This window comes from Molothrus ater, chromosome 1 (assembly GCF_012460135.2).
Source record: "Molothrus ater isolate BHLD 08-10-18 breed brown headed cowbird chromosome 1, BPBGC_Mater_1.1, whole genome shotgun sequence".
Taxonomy (NCBI): Eukaryota; Metazoa; Chordata; class Aves; order Passeriformes; family Icteridae; genus Molothrus; species Molothrus ater.
In genome coordinates, this window is record NC_050478.2 from 16,234,095 (window position 1) to 16,250,949 (window position 16,855).

The 16,855-nt window shown below is 48.4% G+C and overlaps 1 protein-coding gene across 1 annotated transcript; it reads right to left on the bottom strand.

Moving 5' to 3' along the window:
- Nucleotides 1-453: 453 nt before the first annotated feature.
- BAMBI (BMP and activin membrane bound inhibitor) lies at nucleotides 454-5,599 on the bottom strand. The gene is made up of 3 exons (XM_036379135.2): nucleotides 5,262-5,599; nucleotides 1,703-1,993; nucleotides 454-1,254 (listed from the first exon to the last, which is right to left on the bottom strand). The coding sequence occupies exons 1-3, from the start codon at nucleotides 5,335-5,337 to the stop codon at nucleotides 836-838; spliced, it is 786 nt and encodes a 261-aa protein (XP_036235028.1). The 5' UTR covers nucleotides 5,338-5,599; the 3' UTR covers nucleotides 454-835.
- Between the last annotated feature and the right edge of the window lie 11,256 nt (nucleotides 5,600-16,855).

Genomic DNA, 16,855 nt, shown 5'->3' on the forward strand with positions numbered 1-16,855 from the left:
TGTGGTTTTGGGGTTTCCCTCTCCTCCTCAAAGAAAAGTTTGGGTGTAAAAGGTACAAAAGGAAAACAGATCACAGAAACAAGAACTGTGAGACAAGGGAGGAAAACCAGATATGAAGAACTAGGAGTCGCTTTCTCACACATTTTGCACAGAGGAAGTCTTTCTTCATTAACAGAGGAAGAAAGTTATCACACAAAGCCCTGAAAGAATTCACTGAGGTTATGAACAAAATGCAACAGCCAAAAACCAAGGATGTGGGTTCACTGCTACTTGAAGTATAAAACAAAGCTGCCACCTTCGTTTTCAAATCACCTAAAGTCCTTTGCAGAGTAGGAAAAAAAATCTGCTTTCAGAATCTAATTGTTATGCATGGCATTACCATGTACACCTTGATTTGTTTTCTACTGTCATCCACAAGAAAACCCATTTTCCAAAACAGAAATCACAAGCAAGTTTCAGAGAAAATATATATATTTTAAAAAATCTTTACAATAAGTCAGGAAACATAGGAGCTTGCATACAGTTTATTATAATAACTCAGTTCTCAGCTCCCTACAGTTCAGATAACCCTGGTGACAGTGTTTACAACTTCTAACTTTTGCTTTCACAATTCTGAAGCAAACAATACATTTGAGTGTATTTTACTCTGTGCAAATAAGACAACTTTTGGAATCCTTCAGAAGAAATATCCAAGATTCTGTTTGCAGAGGTCCTTTGTTTCTCAAAGATGATTTATGAGAGTTTTTGTTTTAAGATAAAGTGCTCCTGTCCAGCAGAACCCAAAGGCCTTCAAGAGTCCAGAGAGTAAGTTTAGCTCAGATTAAAAAATAATTGGTCATACAAATTCCAGCTTCCCATGTCCGCTGTACATTCCCCAGTGGACTAGTGAAAGAATTTTATCATTGCTGAGGTCTGAATGTCTCATTTTATCACAGGTCATGCAGCAGTTCTCGTGACCAGTCACAGGCACCATGCATTCCAAGTCCAATTTTGCCACCTGCCCTTTTTTCGAATGATGTCCATGAAAACTGTAGTGCAAACGAGAGAGCATTTGCTGTCGCTGATCTTGCAGTCTCTTGTTTTCACTCCTGAGCATCCTCAAGGCCAGCATGATGAGGAGCACCAAGATGAGCCCACCAGCTATTGGAACAGCAATTACAGCTGCCCTGAACCATAACTCTTTCGAAGAAGTCAATTCTTGCACCTTGGTGATGAGATTCCTGCTGCTGTCGTGTTGATATCTGCTCCCTTGTCCTGCAAAGGGGAAAGATGTGAAGCTTATTTCAGGATTTATATATACACTGATTTACATATAAGCACCTCCCTTAAATCCCACACTGACAAGTTTAAGGAGCAACTGCTACACACTGCAGTATCTAGAGAAAATACCCCTGTAAAGAAAAAAATCAGTTTCTAAGTCTGCTTATAACATAGAACTTCTTACCCCAATAGCCAGTTTAACTAGGAATACCACTGCCACTGACTCTTAGACATCATGTCATGGCAGGAGAAACTTCCAATATTAATGCAGACAAACAAACCTAATTGGCTGAGATGTTCTCCTACATCCAGCCACCTGCTTCTCCCTCTGGTGTTTCTAGTTACATTAACAACTAAATCAGTAACAGCAGATGCACGAGGTTTTGACTGTAGCTGGCCTGATGGCCAGAAGAGGGGTTTCACCGAAGCTTTATTGTCCTACCTGAAGCATCGCCCCTGGAAGGAGACAAAACATCATGTAGTCCTCTGTAATTGCACATATCTTCATGACAGCATTCCAATGTGGACATGGTGGTGGTGCCAGAGTGGTTTTGTGCTTGTTTGGCTTGGCAGATCTCAGCTGTGCTTGCAATAGAGTCCAAGCAGCCATGAGTAAGTGGGGAATGCGTATTCTGAGGATCAAGCAGTCTGGAGAAGCAGGCACTAAGCTCAGACTTGCACATATAGCCAGTTGCAACACAGTGTGCAGCATCACAGTAGCATCTGATTTCACCTAAAAAACAAAAATTGGGCAAGAAAGGTAAGAATCTGGTCCTCTAAGGACACCTCACCATATATCCTTATTAGCCACACACATCACACCAACTCGGTGCCAGATTTGAGGTACTTCTTTAGGCTGTAGATCCACAAGAGCTGGGGTTGCTCCCTTCCCATCACTGTACAGCGTTGAAACCTTAATCCTTGTAAAGGCCTTGGGGCACTTGCTTTAATGACTAGTACTATAGTCCTTTGAATTAAAGGGAGAGCATTTCACTAAAACAGGGACTGGGGGGAGGGCTTGGGGGGGGAAGGTCACAGTGGCTTTTTTTTTTCCAAGGTAAATAACTAACAAGACCATTTAATAGCTACTTCCACTCACTGTTAGCAGTTGCCTTTAACCACATTTTAAGTGAAATACCAGTTCTAAAAGCAACATACACTTTCAGTCGTAGAAGAAAGTCACAACTATGTTTTTAACCATTACTCCAGGAACAGCATTCTATTTTTATAGAAGTAACGTTTCTTTTGCACATAAGCACACAACAAAAATACCAGGCTTCAATATTTATGTGACAAATGAAAAAGAGAAACTCGGAACTGCTGAATTGTTTATTACCTCTCAATACTGCCCCAAAATTTAAAAGGTCTAACTAACACCTTATAAAGCTATTAGCTAGAACCATTACCATTTAAGTCTCTCTGTCAGGAAGGTTTTACTGTGTGAAACTGAGCAACTATTTCTAATTTCTACTGAAGGAGAAAATCTTTAACTAGTTCTTCATGCAAAAAGACTTTTTAATATTACAGAACAAAAAAGTTCCAGTTTATAATTATTCTGCTTACCAGAGACAATGACTCTCAACTCAAATGTGAAGTTTTTTAATGGAGTGAAACTGCAAGGCTAAAGGCTCCCTGTTGCCTCTCCCCAGTTTCACATGCAATCCAATATGCAGTAGTAAAGAGGAAACACTTAAGACTGAAAATCCTCTACCGGCTCTACGAAAAATATCAGGAAACCTCAAAAATTTCTGAAGGAAGCGATAAAAAAGTTCCTTTCATAAAATTCTTCATTTTGTGCTCTCCAAACTGCTCTGGTATGAATTAAACACGTCCTGTGCTGTAGCAAAAACTTACTCTTTCCAGGCAAGTTGCAACTCAAACATAATTCAGTGTGCCATCGAGCCAAGGTTTAAGAGGAAGCCAGATTTTGGAGACATCCTTGGAAGAATGGACTTAAAACTACTTCTGGTGTGCCTACTGAACTTGCCACCACAGTAGCACCAAGGCTTTCAAAGCTGACTGAATAGTCAGATGTCTTCCTCCTAAAATCTGCACTCCAAAAAAACCAATCTACAGGCTTTTCTGCTGCCACCCCTTCTTATGATATTACCTACCACCTATATCTGAAAAAAACCTCCAACTGTTCTGCAAGACATTAAAAAAAATCATCCCAAACAAGTTACCTTCCCCTCGTCAGGCTACCTTAATAGTTTCCCCAAAATGCTACTGCAGGCTCCAGGCCTTGAAGTTCCCGCTGCTCTTTAATAACTCTGCTTAATAGAAGCCAAATGATGGAGTGTCTCACTGTCTCCAGTCCAATTCCCTTGGGGTTTCAGACCAACTAACCTAATTTTTCATGAATTCACACTCACTGTCATCCAGCATGTTACAGAAAAAAAGACTCAATTATTTTCTAAGCATTCTATATGACGTCTCCCCCCTACCCCTCTGAAAAAAATAGTTTTCGTAATTTTTGCACTGTTAAATTTAAGATGCAAACATGGCACAGTACCAGAGCTGACAGTTCTTTCATGAATCTCAGCACGATACGGGAATAAAGAGAAACAATACACATACTTTCATTTCAACTGCTTATACAATCACGTTCAAAAATCTATATTTTATTGCCTTAAGACAATCTTACAAACAAAATCTGACAGGCTAGTCATCAGGTTAATTCAACTGCTTTTTAATTAAAGCCACGTTTTCAGTGAAACAAAATGGACTTTGTATTACTGTATTTCTGTCAATTCATAAAGTTTCTTCCTGTGCTATGCAAAAGGCCAGAAAGGGTATTTAGTATTTTGAAACAGTGAACAATGCCCTTCTGTTCCCTCCTCTTTCTTGTTACTGTATGTAGCTATTAAAGAAAAATGTCTGCTTTTAGTCAAGATGGCTACAGGAGAGACTGCAGGCTTCTCTTAAAGCTTTTGAAGTCAACAGCAGCCAGAAGTCTGTGATCCCCTAATTATATCATTATCAGGCACATAGTTTCAGTATCTGCGACTTCACATCACTCAGTCACTCCCTGTTCTGCCCGCTTTGATGGGGCCAGCAGGCTCCCCCCTGCACGCTGCAAGGCTGTTATTTAGGGTTAATTACAGCCTTCCTTCCAAAATAAATAAATACCGTCGCACATCACCACCACGCTAACTTATCCTTTACCCTCCTCCCCGGAGCACGACGATTACCGGCAGCCAGCGGGTCGCCTCTGCCCCCGAGGGCGCTCCCCGGGCGGCCAGACCACAGACCACAGAGCCCACAGCCCCCAGAGCCCCCAAAGAGCACAGAGCCCCCAGAGCTCACAGGCCCCACAGAGCCCCCAAAGAGCACAGAGCCCCCAGAGCTCACAGGCCCCACAGGGCCCCCAAAGAGCACAGAGCCCCCAAAGAGCACAGAGCCCCCAGAGCTCACAGGCCCCACAGAGCCCCCAAAGAGCACAGAGCCCCCGAGCTCACAGGCCCCACAGAGCCCCCAAAGAGCACAGAGCCCCAGAGCTCACAGGCCCCACAGAGCCCCCAAAGAGCACAGAGCCCCAGAGCTCACAGGCCCCACAGAGCCCCCAAAGAGCACAGCCCCCAGAGCTCACAGGCCCCACAGAGCCCCCAAAGAGCACAGAGCCCCAGAGCTCACAGGCCCCACAGAGCCCCCAGAGAGCACAGCCCGCAGAGCTCACAGGCCCCACAGAGCCCCCAGAGAGCACAGCCCGCAGAGCTCACAGGCCCCACAGGGCCCCCAGCTCCCCACGGGCGGGGACAGCGCCGGGCGCGGCTGCCCCGCCGGGACACGGCGGGGCCGTGACTGCCCGGCTCCGGCGGCCAGGTGGGAGGGGAGGGACACAGGGGCGGGAGGCACCGGCCCGGCGGCTCCTCCACCAACACCGCTCGGCGCGGCGTCCCGAGACAGCGCAGGGCCCGGCGGCCCTCGGGCAGCAGCCCCCGGGCACCCCGCTCCCTCCGGCACGGCCCTGTGGATTCCAGGTGCCCCACCACAGCTCTCACCTTTGGTGAGCAGGACGGCCATGGCGCACAGCTCCAGTTGCAGCCAGATGAAGATGTAGCTGGAATGGCGATCCATTTACCCGGCGCCGCTCGCCACAGCCCGCAGCGCAGGCACGGCCGAGCCGCCGTCGCCCGCCCCTGCCCCACCGGAGCGCCGAAGAGCCGCTCGCCCGCGGGCAGAGCCGTGGTGCGGCCACCGCTGCTGCGGCGGCGGCGGGCCAGGGGGACGGCCGCGGCTCTCCGCCCTTCCCTCGCAGTTTCGCCGCGGCCGCAGGAGCAGCACCAGGAGCGGCGGCGCGCTGGCGGTGCCCGGCGGGCGCTGTCTCACTGACACGGCGGCGGCGGCGGCGCCCGCCCCGTAAATACGGCCGGCGCCGGGCGCCACTGAGCCCCGCCCCGCCTTCCCCTGCCCCGCCCCGCCTTCCCATTGGCTGCGCCTGCCGGGAGTGGGCGGGGACCCGCTCCGCTCCGCCCCCCTGGCCCCGCGGCGAGGCCCGAGAACCTCCCGCGGCGCCCCCGGGCGGCGGCACCGGGAGCGGGCCGGGCTCTGCGTTCGGCGGTGGGCTCTGAGCGCCGGGAGCCTCGGAGACCTGCCGGGAGAGCGGCCGCTGGTGGCACCGAGCGCCCTCGCTCACCGCCTTAGGTTCGGGGCTCTCCGGGGGCCGGGGAACGGGCTCCGCCGGGTCCCCGAGATAATTCCCTACGGAGGCAGCAGCGCGGGGTTTGACAAAAAACATCGTGATGTGACTGCGAGTTCGGCGGAGCCGAGATGGATGGATGGATGGATGGATGGATGGATGGATGGATGGATGGATGGATGGATGGATGGATGGATGGATGGATGGATGGATGGATGGATGGATGGATGGATGGATGGGCTGTCCTCAGCGGTGACCGGCAGCGCCGGAGCGGAGCGCGGCGGTGTCCGAGCCCTCCCGCCCGCGGCCGCTGTCCCGGCGCTGCCGCCAGCCCTGCCTGTCCCGCAGCGCTGCACGAGGGTGCAGAGATGTTTCCCGAGCGGGACCAGCTGCAGTCCCACTGCAGCCGGGGCTTTTTTCCCAAGGTTATGGAAACCCTGCGCCTGGGCTTGGCGCAGCGCGGAGCCGCAGCCGCCGGCTGGAAGCGCGGTGCAGCCGGGCTGTCCATCCCGGTGTCCCGGCCCGGGGTCCACCCTGCTCGGGGGCTCCTGCACCTCGCACTCAGCCCCGCAGGGTCTCATCCGCTGCTGCCACATCCACGCAGCAAGGGCAGGCCCGTGGTACAGAGCTTTTAGCGAATATGCCCTGCAGTAACTATTCTCCTTCCAGTATTTCGTTTCCAAGAGCAGCTGTTGGGGATGGAAGCACGAGCTGGTGTTCGACCACTGAGGTCCGATACAGCTCCTGTGGGCTCTGTTTAGCTTGGACAGTTTTCCTTCACGTGTTGGTCCTGAAAAAAATGTGCCCTTAGTTAAAAATTTCTTTGCTAACTTAGTTTTCTTCTTTCTTTGTTCATTACGTTTTATAAGCCTTGATTTCTACAGCACAGACTGTTTTCCATTTATGGGCAAAATGCTTTACATATTTGGGTCCACTAGTAGTATATTAAAGCTGTTGGATAATGTGTAGATAATAATGAAAAAATTACTTGAGAATTTTCATTTGAAATTTTTTGTGAGTCTTTAAAGACATTTTCAATAGGGGACATAATACCTCATGTCGGAGACATTCCTCCCTGAAAGAGAAAGGAGGAAATATGAAATCTGAGATCGAGATAACTCCAGTTTACTTTGGCAGAGAGGAACAGACTGGATCTCTGGCTAATTACTGCTGATGCCATCACACGTTATAATGGTTTTACTGTGAGTCTTGTGATTTGCATATGTATAAGATAGATACACGTGTGCTGCACAGTCTTTACACTTAATGTTAGACATATTTGCACTCCACCACAAAGTAATTTGCTAATTCTTGTTTCTGTTTAGAAATTACAAAACGAGCAAGAACAGCCAAGTCATATCTCCCAGTCTGGCACCAGCTATCAGACACTCATTTGCAAACATACAAAATATCATTTATTATAACCTAGAATCATTACAGCAACATGTGCAGTTCTGCTTCTCCTGCTCCTATCAACGGTGACAAGCGCATTTAACAGATCTCATTTGTTACATGCAGTACCGACAGACTGGAAATGGCTTTTATTCATGGAGCCACATTACAGCTCTAAGTAACATGAGAGACTCCCTGAGTATTATAAACATCCTGGCCAAGGGAGCACAGACAGACTAACCAGAGGGCAATGTGCTTGAGATCAGTTTTGAGAAGCAAATTTCATTGACAGCTGTCAAGTTTGAATTGTGAAGTACAATTTACTGTAAAAAATTTTCTAATTCTGTATGCTACAAGCGTGCATGAAGTACCAAAAGTGAGGGAGGGACAGCAGGGATCACTACCCAGCCTTAGTTCCCCCCAAAGCAGCTGAAGAGCCTTTTGTAAACCTGTGGATCAAGTCAGAGTGTCAGTGTTTTACCAATTTACTGTGTCTCTTCACTCTCTGGTACGCTGCTCAGAGAGACATGCAAGGTTTGTGTGGGGTCCTCTGACAGACTATAACATAAACAAGATAATTCAGCTTCTGCAGTGCTAATTTGCTTTTGTTTTAGAGACAAGAGCTAACAGGGCCAAATTGGCCTGTGAAAAAGGGACAGGAGACAGACCCAGCACAAAGCAATAATAACAACATGTTCTGCAACCAGAAGGAATGTGGGATAATGACTACAAGGAACCATCAAGGAAAGCTCAGGAGCCTGAGGCCGCATTACGTGTCTCCAGCAGCCATGGGAGAGCAGCCTGAAGCCTCCACTTGAACGGACTGCAGAGCCTGTAGTCAGAGCCTGCAGAGCACAGGGCTGCTCCCTCCCACCAGATACCGTGAAGGCCTTTGAAGCCAACATGAACAGAAGGACCTGGTTGCAAAATCAGCCTCTGGGCACCTCAGGGAAAGGGACTGCTTTGGGCAGCATCTCACAGGAGCACGTTCTCTGCATCAGCTCAAAGCTCTGTCACAGATGCAGAATTTTGTCTTTAAGAAGAAATTGCCAGCTAAAATAAGAGATCCATCCAATCAGTCTTTGCAGGCCACATGAATGCTGGTTTGATTCTTTCACAAGCCAATGTTTGCAGAGCCAAGTTTCTGGTAGGAGGACTTTAGAACTGACAAGTCCTTCTAAAAGGCCAATTCCTGGTCTATTCCACACGAGGATTTCTCCTTTTAGACACGTAATAGCTCAGGACAGTACCTGCTCTCCTCTACACTCTCATTCCAGAACAGGCTCACGATTTCCCTCCAGCAGCATGTGAGCACTGCAGCCATGCAAGACTCTCCTTCCAAATGTCAGGGTGCAGTCCCTCCAGTGAAATGCCAAACCACATCCATCACCTTCTCCAGAATCTCCATGTGCCTGAGAGTCCCAGCACAAGCATGAGAGGATGGCTGCCATGAGGGGTTTGGGCCTTTCCTGCGTCAAGGAGGAAAATAAAACAAGCCAAGACAGAGATCAGCCTGACAGCCTTTTCTAAGTACAGAACTCTGATCAAGAGAAAAGCTCTTCTCTGGCTATGGGAACCCAGCTTTAGAAAATTCAACTTCCTCCCATTGTTTTGCTTCTTTCATATTTTCTCTTTTTCACATGAATTGGCATTAATGCCTGTCCCTGCTTCTATTGCCTACTGTTTATGTGCCACCACAGCAGCTTGTCTGCAAAACAAAGTTACAGCTTCAGCCTGCAGGTGCCCCTGATTTAAGTAATTCACCCCAGAAAAACAGTTTGGAATCAAAGATATTTCTTTCATCTGACAGCTTTGAACATTATCATGAATTCCTCACCCCTCTATAAACTTTCATGGCATGCTCGCAACTCATGACCATTTCCCCCAAATGATTGGATGTAACCCTTCTGTCCATTTCTAGCAAATAACCTGGTGTTTTCACAGTATTATTGTTTGTTTGTTATATACTTGTTTGAACCTTTCAACAATGAATGCACCCCCCTCGCAAAAAAAAAAAAAAAATTAGGCAAAAATAAAAATTTGTTAGAGGTGCAATTCGTAAATTCTTTCTACAATCACCTCTCTAGTCAAGGCATGGCTGCAGCCCTGTCCTGGGGAGACCCACATTCCTCAGGGAGATGAGGATTTGCATACTGCTGGATCTGTATGCCCACACCAGCATTTGTCAGTAGTGCCGCATCAGATGCTCGCTGCACCAGCAAGGAAAGGTTAGTACTGCTGCTTCGGAGTAATTTCAAATTGGTGTCAGAAGCAACATTTGCACACCATATCCATTCCTTTTTCCACCTTGCAATTATGATTCAGCTGGGAATTTCTCATTTGGAAATGATGTGAAGTTAAAAGCATTGGGACTGTTTAAAGCATCTTTGGAGCAACATTAATCAGAGTAGTTTGGGGTTTTTTTGTAAACTGCTTAACACTAGCCAACAAACAACCATTGTTTTTTGAGTTGCTTTGCTAGCATTTGGGATATGATACACAAAAGCTAATTCTACTGAATTACATTTATTTATGCTGATTATTGCCTTTAAAAAAATAATTAAGGCTTAAGCTAGCTTAACTTGGCATAAAGGCCAGGGGGCAGTGAACATAATGTGACTGTGCAATTCTTTTGGCTTCCCACTTCAGGGTCTGGCCATGGATTTCCTGAAGCAAGTAGCCATTTCAGGATCTAAGGCTATGCAGATCCCAAAGGCTGGCTCCTCCAGCCGCTCCCCTGTGACAAACAAGCTGCTGAGCAGGTTCCCTCAAGGATAATAACTCCCAAGGAGCTTTATCCCTGTAACTGGGGCAGTTCAAGGAGGTGGATAGAACCTGCACATTAGTCCCAACTCATTTCCAGCAGCAATTAGTGTCTCCCAGCGAAACCCAGTTACCTCCAAACTGGAGGAGGGGAGCTGTGTTCCAGAGATGAACAGTGATACACGTTCACCTAAAATAAGTCAGAAACCAGACAGTCGCAGGATCCACCTCTCCAGGCACGTGATATATTATCCAGATGGCACCAATCTGCATCCCCCTCAGACACAGGACATGATAAAGACACACTACTTAATAGGCCCAGAAAATGAAGCATTTCCTGCCATGCTCATCACTTTACTTTTTTTTTTTTTTTCATTTAAAAGTAATCCTCCCTCCCCCAAGCGAGCTGCACTCCTACTCCTCGCAATCAATAGGGCGATTTGCATTTATCCTCCTGGAGGCATGGCTCCTAGAATCGGGGCCAGAGCGATCCAATCGATAGGAGAAAGCTGGAGCAAGACTGGAAAAGAAGCAGCAGAGAGATTTCCCCCAGGGAGAAATGCAAAACACTGGAGAGAGGCAACAATTATTGTAATTGAAGGTAATGAGGCCGAGGCGCCAGCTCCAGCCCTGCTTAACATCATTCAATACAAAGTGAGACACACATGAAGGAGACGGCCCAGCCCGGCCGGCCCCGGGCGGCCCAGCCCGGCCCCGCTCCAGCCCGGCCGGCTCCCGCTGCTCCCGGGACAGGCCTGTCTCCTGTGCTGCTGCATGTGGGGCAGTCGCTCCGGACATGCCTGCTGCCAGGGTCCCAGGGCCCCCTTTCCCTTGCCCCAGGAGACTCCCGTGCCTGTGAAGTTCTCGGTGTGTTCATTGTCGCTGGGCGGTGAAAGTCACGCCCTGAGCCCCAAATCCTCCGGCCAGGGCCAAATGCCGTCCTGTCCCGAGACAGGACAGGCTCAGCCGCAGCCCCTTAACCTTCGATCTATCAACTATTTTACAACAGTTTCTAACCTATTTTTAACAAGCCCTTCCCTGCAGACTCCCCCTCTGCCACTGCAGCCTCCTCCCCGCAGCTCCCCGGTGTGGGGTGCGACTCCCGGGAGCAGAGAGGGGATGCTGCAGAGGATCTCCACCTGCCCTGCGGCTCTGCCGGGGCACGGTGCGGGTGGTTCGGTGTCTCTGTCCCTGTGCCCGGCCGGCACGGCCGCTATCTCGGAGCACAGCTCACACCGGCTCTAGGCGAGAGGTCTGCACTGGACGCGCTCGGCTGCGCCTTCGCCTTGGATTCCTCGGGCACAGAGCCTCGGCACAGAGCCGGGGGGTCAGGGAGCCACCCGCACCGGGGCAGGTTTATTGAACCCTCCCGGAGATGGAGGCAGCCGGGGCAGGCGCGGGCTGAGAGCCGCAGAGGCGGCCGGAGCCCGGCGGGGCGGGCGGTGCTCCCGGCTCAGCGCGGGCACCTCTTGCCCTCTGCCGGCAGAGCCGGCCCTAGCAGGGACAGCCGGGGCCTCTCCGCAGCGAGGAACCTCCTCTCTGCCAGGGCAGGGAGAAAGAGCGCCGGGTGGAGGTACGCGAGCATGCGGCTGCCTACAGGAGCAGGAGCAGTGCGGGTACACCGGGGCTCACATCAGCATCTACCCCCAGGCACATCCTGCACACAGGAGTTAACATCCAGTATTCAGCCATCACCTTCTGAAAGATCCACGTAAAAATGTTACATGTCAGGATTTATAAACGGTACCTAAAAAGTCAAGCATCACCTATCAGATCGGAGTTATCAGGTGTCTAGAGATAAGGAATTGCAAATATTAGGAATTTGCTTTAGATCCCAAGCGTGATAAACCATTAGTTACGTCCTGTCATAGCATAATGTGTGTGGGGGAGAGGAGAGCTGACACTGGGCATGGCCAAAAAACCCTAGAAATTGAGCATCACTGTAGCAGGACAGAATATACAGTTCAAGTAACATTTCTTACAGAAAGCTATAGTTTGGATATAGGGCATGGACAGAAACAGTCATGTTTGCCAGTGAAACCATAGCCTCTTTTGAATAAGAGCTTATTGCCTAAGCAAGAGTCTCAGGCTTATGTTTGCACATGCAAGACACACTGTCCATGAGTCTAAACACAAACACCAGCTCCTTGGAGGACTTATCCTAACCCTTGGAAGACTTTCACCCGGCAGTCAAACCCTGCATGCTCGGCAGGGCCATGTGAGACTGTTCTACACTCTTGCAAATCTATTGTCAGCAGCCCCTTCACAACAGCAGCTCTAAAAGCTTTTGATGCAGATAAAGAAACTCTCCAGAGATACATTACTTTGTATTAGTCAATATTTATTGCTCCAGCTCTGTTTTCTGAGTTGCATATTTCAGAGCCAAGTGCCAGAGCCAAGGCAGTCAATTCAAGTCAGGAAAGTCTATACACATTGTAACAGACTGGAGTCTCAGCTATTTAAATAGGCAGCACCCTGCCAGATTACACCAAGCTCCAGGTCTGACAGACATCTGTAAATACAGTAGAAAAAAATGAAGGCAGAGCTAGATCTCAGAGCAAGGACCAGCCGTTTCAAGAAGATGGATATGTATCTTAATTGTATTTAATAAGATTTTAATAGTTCAGCCCCACAAAGCTGCTGTTTGAAAAAGAAGGCAGCAGGACATCTAAGCATAGATGTGCAATTAAAACAAAACCTTAATTCTCACTTTATCATGAAAAGGAGAAGGAAAAAAAAGTATTTGTGAGAGGGGACATGAAGAGTGAAGTCAGTAAAGGCTGTGAACACACTTAAATTCTAGCAGCATGTGTGCTCCAAAGGGAGAGAGTGGACAATTCCCTGCCCTGGCTCTAGGGCAGGATCAGTAAGTACATCAGAGACAGCTTGTGATTCTGATAACTCTGAGTCAGAATAATTGTAAAAAGGACAAATAACAGGGCAGGGGGAGCTGCAGTGAGCTTTGGCAAATACTTTGGCAAGTATGAAGCTGAAGGCATTCAATATCCAGGATGCCAGGCAGGGCAGCATCTGAAGACCCAAGCCCACCACCTCTGGTTGGTTTAACCAGGGAGGGTGAAGGTTGTGATACCCTCAGCTTTCTGGTGGTCCTCCTTGAGGGACTCCCACCCCTGTGACAGGGACTGCAGATGGGATCACCCAGCCCTATCACCTGCAGCCTGGCACAGAAGCACCCAAGGAACAGGTTTGAGCACCCTCTGACTGAGAGGATAATCTCAGGCAGAGGAGGAGGATCCACAGCTTGCTGCCAGGAACACCTCGAGAAGCCACAAGGGTTCATCTGTAGGAGCACTGTGAGATCAAAGGCAGATCAGGCAGAGGAAAGGATGGGTGGAGAGAGCAGTGTTGGCAGAAAGCAGTACCAAGTGCAGCAGAAATTCAGATTCCTCACAGTCCAGACCTCAGAGGCAGCAAGGAAGCAAGAGGGCTGAGTTCAGAGAGCTGAGAGTCCTGGAAGGGGGGAGAAGTGTGGCCCCTATATTTTCATAGCCATGAGTGCAAGACATTAAAGTTACACAGGACTAAAACAAAATTAAGAAGCCTCAGAGAGAGAAAGCCCTGATTAGTCTCAAAGCACCTTTTATAACAAAGAGTATTATATAGCAGAGTAGGATATTAAACCAAGGTCTTCTCCACAGGTTGCAAGGCAGTAGTGAAACATGGGAGTTGAACACACTGGAGGTGGGGAGCACGAGAGCGCTGCCCAGAGCCCCAGAGCTGCTGGGCAGCCCCCCCAAGCCTTGCCCCCAGCCCCCAGATTCACATCTCTGCAGAACTGAACTGGTTCTGCCTCCACCAGGCTGCCATCCTCTTCCTCTGCCATACCTCCAACGTGCTGCTCTTCTACTTTGGTGTGTTCAATAAATTCCATTGCATGTTTATGGACAAATATTTTTCCTTCACTTTGACAGAAAGAAGTTAAAAAAGGAGGTAGTGGGTTTTGTCATCTGAGACCCAAAGGGAGCTTCAGAGATGGGGTTCCAATGTACCAAAAGTAATGAAGAGACTAAATTATGGCCCTCAGCAAATCACCAGTCTGCCATAGACTGTGAACAGGCTGGCCAACTGCTCTGTCTTCTTTGCTGCCTTTGATGCTCATGGCAGCACCGTGCTGCCTGTGGCTGCTGAAGCCCTGTCTGGCACACCCCCCTCTCCCAGCAGCCCATCTATGACCACCTTCTCTTCTAATCAATTCAATAATAACCTTGTTTTCACTTTCATCTTCACTATCGAGTCCTAATGAAACAAAATTCTATCAATCTCTCTAAAGACACATTCAGACCGATATTAAGTGTGTCTCTTTAGGTCCCCATGGAGAGCCTGGCAGGAAGGTTGATAAAGCACAGAATGTTCTTTTCCCTCCTAAGGGCAGATTTTAAACTCATCTTGTTTTAACCATGGGAGTAGCATAAGGGCTGATATTAGGAGCCCCATTAAGAGAAACTGCTGCTGAGCACTTTGCAACTGAATGGCCATTAGCATGATAGAAATCAGACACAACGATCTGCATTAATTAGTATCCCTGTTGTTAACACTAGACACATGCATTTCTAAATAAATACATGTAATATTCATCTGAATTGCATTCCCATGAGTAAAGCTGGACTCAAGCTCTGTGCCAAAGGAAGGAGGACCCTGTGGATTGCTGTTTTCAGAGCAGGGCTGGCAGAGGGAGACACAGGCAGTAACTCTGCCCCCGTTCTGTGTCCAGCCAGGACCATTTCATTTAACAAAACCTCTTTGCCTTTCCCGAAACCCTCAGGTTAAAACAGCATTGGCTAACTCATGACACAAATGCCAACTGAAACACATCTATTTCCAGTAGCAGGAGGTAACACTTGATTCAGCTCTGAGGAGGCTGTGCAGGGTTTCTCTGCCTGTCCAAATGGCAGGGAGCTGAGAATAACTCAGAGAATAACCCACCAGCTTTGTTGGGCTGCTGGGCACCCAGGTACATCCCTGCTCTTCACCTCTGGTCAGAACCAAAGCTGCTCAAGATCACCCCTACTGACATGCTCTTCAAGCCTCTCCCCAAAAACCTGAACTTCCCTTCACCCCTCTTTCTCACGCTTTTTTTCACTGTGTTTACACATGAAGCTAGAAAGTAGCAACATCAAGAAGAACTAAGCTGTTGAAAAAAGTGAAGAGAAAACTGGCCAAAATGGAGAGGAGTCCAAAAAGCTACCAGGGAAGAAGGATGAGGAATGAGCCACCCAAGTGAAAAGCAGTGAGCAGATCTGAGCACAAACCCCACAGTGAGAAAAGCTGGTCCTGGCACTCTGCTGAGGGAACTAGGGGTGATGTGCCAGGAAAAAGAGATGTGGTAATGAAGGCTAAGGACAGAGTGACTGACAGGCACTGGCACTGCCAAACACCAGTGTGTGAAAAACTGTCCTCACCATCCCCTCTACTGATTTGCAACTTGACAGACCTAGGAGCCCAGCTGGCTCTGGGGAGGTGCTTGGAAGAACTGGGGACAAGGAGAAGGTACAGGGAGAGCACAAAGATGAGGTGCACCTGAAATGTGAGGAGCAGATATTTGGCAGGAGGACAGAAGCATTCAGGGACACTGTGTAGGACAGTCCTGTCAGGATCCCTCTCTCAGCTGAGAGGGCCCCTCTACATCCATCCTGGCAAATCTGCAGCAGTGCTCATACTTTCATTCCCTAAATCTAGTACCATGCTCCAGAAACAGATCATTATTTCCAGCATGCCAAGCTCAGAGTTTTTCACTGTGCCCAGAAAACAAGCCTCCCCATGGCCTACTCCATCCCTGACAGTCCTGCAGGAACACTTGGGTGAGGAATATCTCACTGTGGCGGACTGAGTTTTTCCTTTCTGATTTCAGTGACATAATTAGGAAAGCACAAATGATGAGGCTTTTGAGAAGGCATGCTCCTTCCCTCTTTGCTGGCACATCTGTAGCAGTCCTTCTCACTACATTTGTGTCATAGATTTACTTCATTTTTGTTGAAAGAAGGGGTTGTCAGAAATCTGAAAATGGAAACTGAGCCAGGGTCCTACCTTAATCCTTAAAATTACATAGCTGCCTCAGAGTCCCTCACACATATTGCTTAAAAATGTGGTGGTATGCAATGACTTACCATCACCAACCAGCAGGGAATGGCAGATAGTGTGTCAGGAGATACCTTCAGCTTATAAAGCATGTTTCTTCTAGAACGTCCCTAAAGCCCAGTATTAAAATCAGTCAGCAAAAATGATTAATTGTCATTAAATTTTATTAAAAGACCTGCATTTTCTCAACTATGGTTCAGGTGATGATCCTAAATAAAAATGCACATGCCAATTCTGAAGCAAGAGAAATAAATGTTAATTGATTCTCTATAAATTGGAAACACATAATTCTGTCACCAGCCCCCATGGCTCTTATCACAATATCAAACTTCACTGGACCATTACCAAAAACAATCCTACAGCTGATTCAGAAAGCACAATAACTCATTCACGAGCTTCTTATTTCCTCCAGACTCAGTGATTTAGAGTGGGATCCTTCAGGGGAATTCAGTGGTGCTGAGTTCCCATTTGCCACAGAAACACTCATCCATTACCAGAGGGTGATGGGCACAAACCAGGGCTGAATGTGGTGGACATGGAAAGCAGAGCAAGGTGTCAGCAAGAGCCATGCAGCACCTACAGCCAGAATGAGCTGGTGAATTTGCACACCCTGCAGTAACACCCATTCAAGTATCCCCACTGGAAAACATCCCATTTACTCCAGCAGATGGTTTTCCCTCAGCAGAGGCAGTCTCCTGAGGACAG

Excerpts from the sequence above, each read along its gene's own strand:
- BAMBI (XM_036379135.2), bottom strand. The coding sequence starts at position 5,337 with ATGGATCGCCATTCCAGCTACATCTTCATCTGGCTGCAACTGGAGCTG. Across the intron at positions 1,994-5,261 it reads GGCCGTCCTGCTCACCAAAG|GTGAAATCAGATGCTACTGT; the intron begins GTGAGAGCTGTG and ends TTTGTTTTTTAG. Across the intron at positions 1,255-1,702 it reads TTCCAGGGGCGATGCTTCAG|GACAAGGGAGCAGATATCAA; the intron begins GTAGGACAATAA and ends TCCCCTTTGCAG.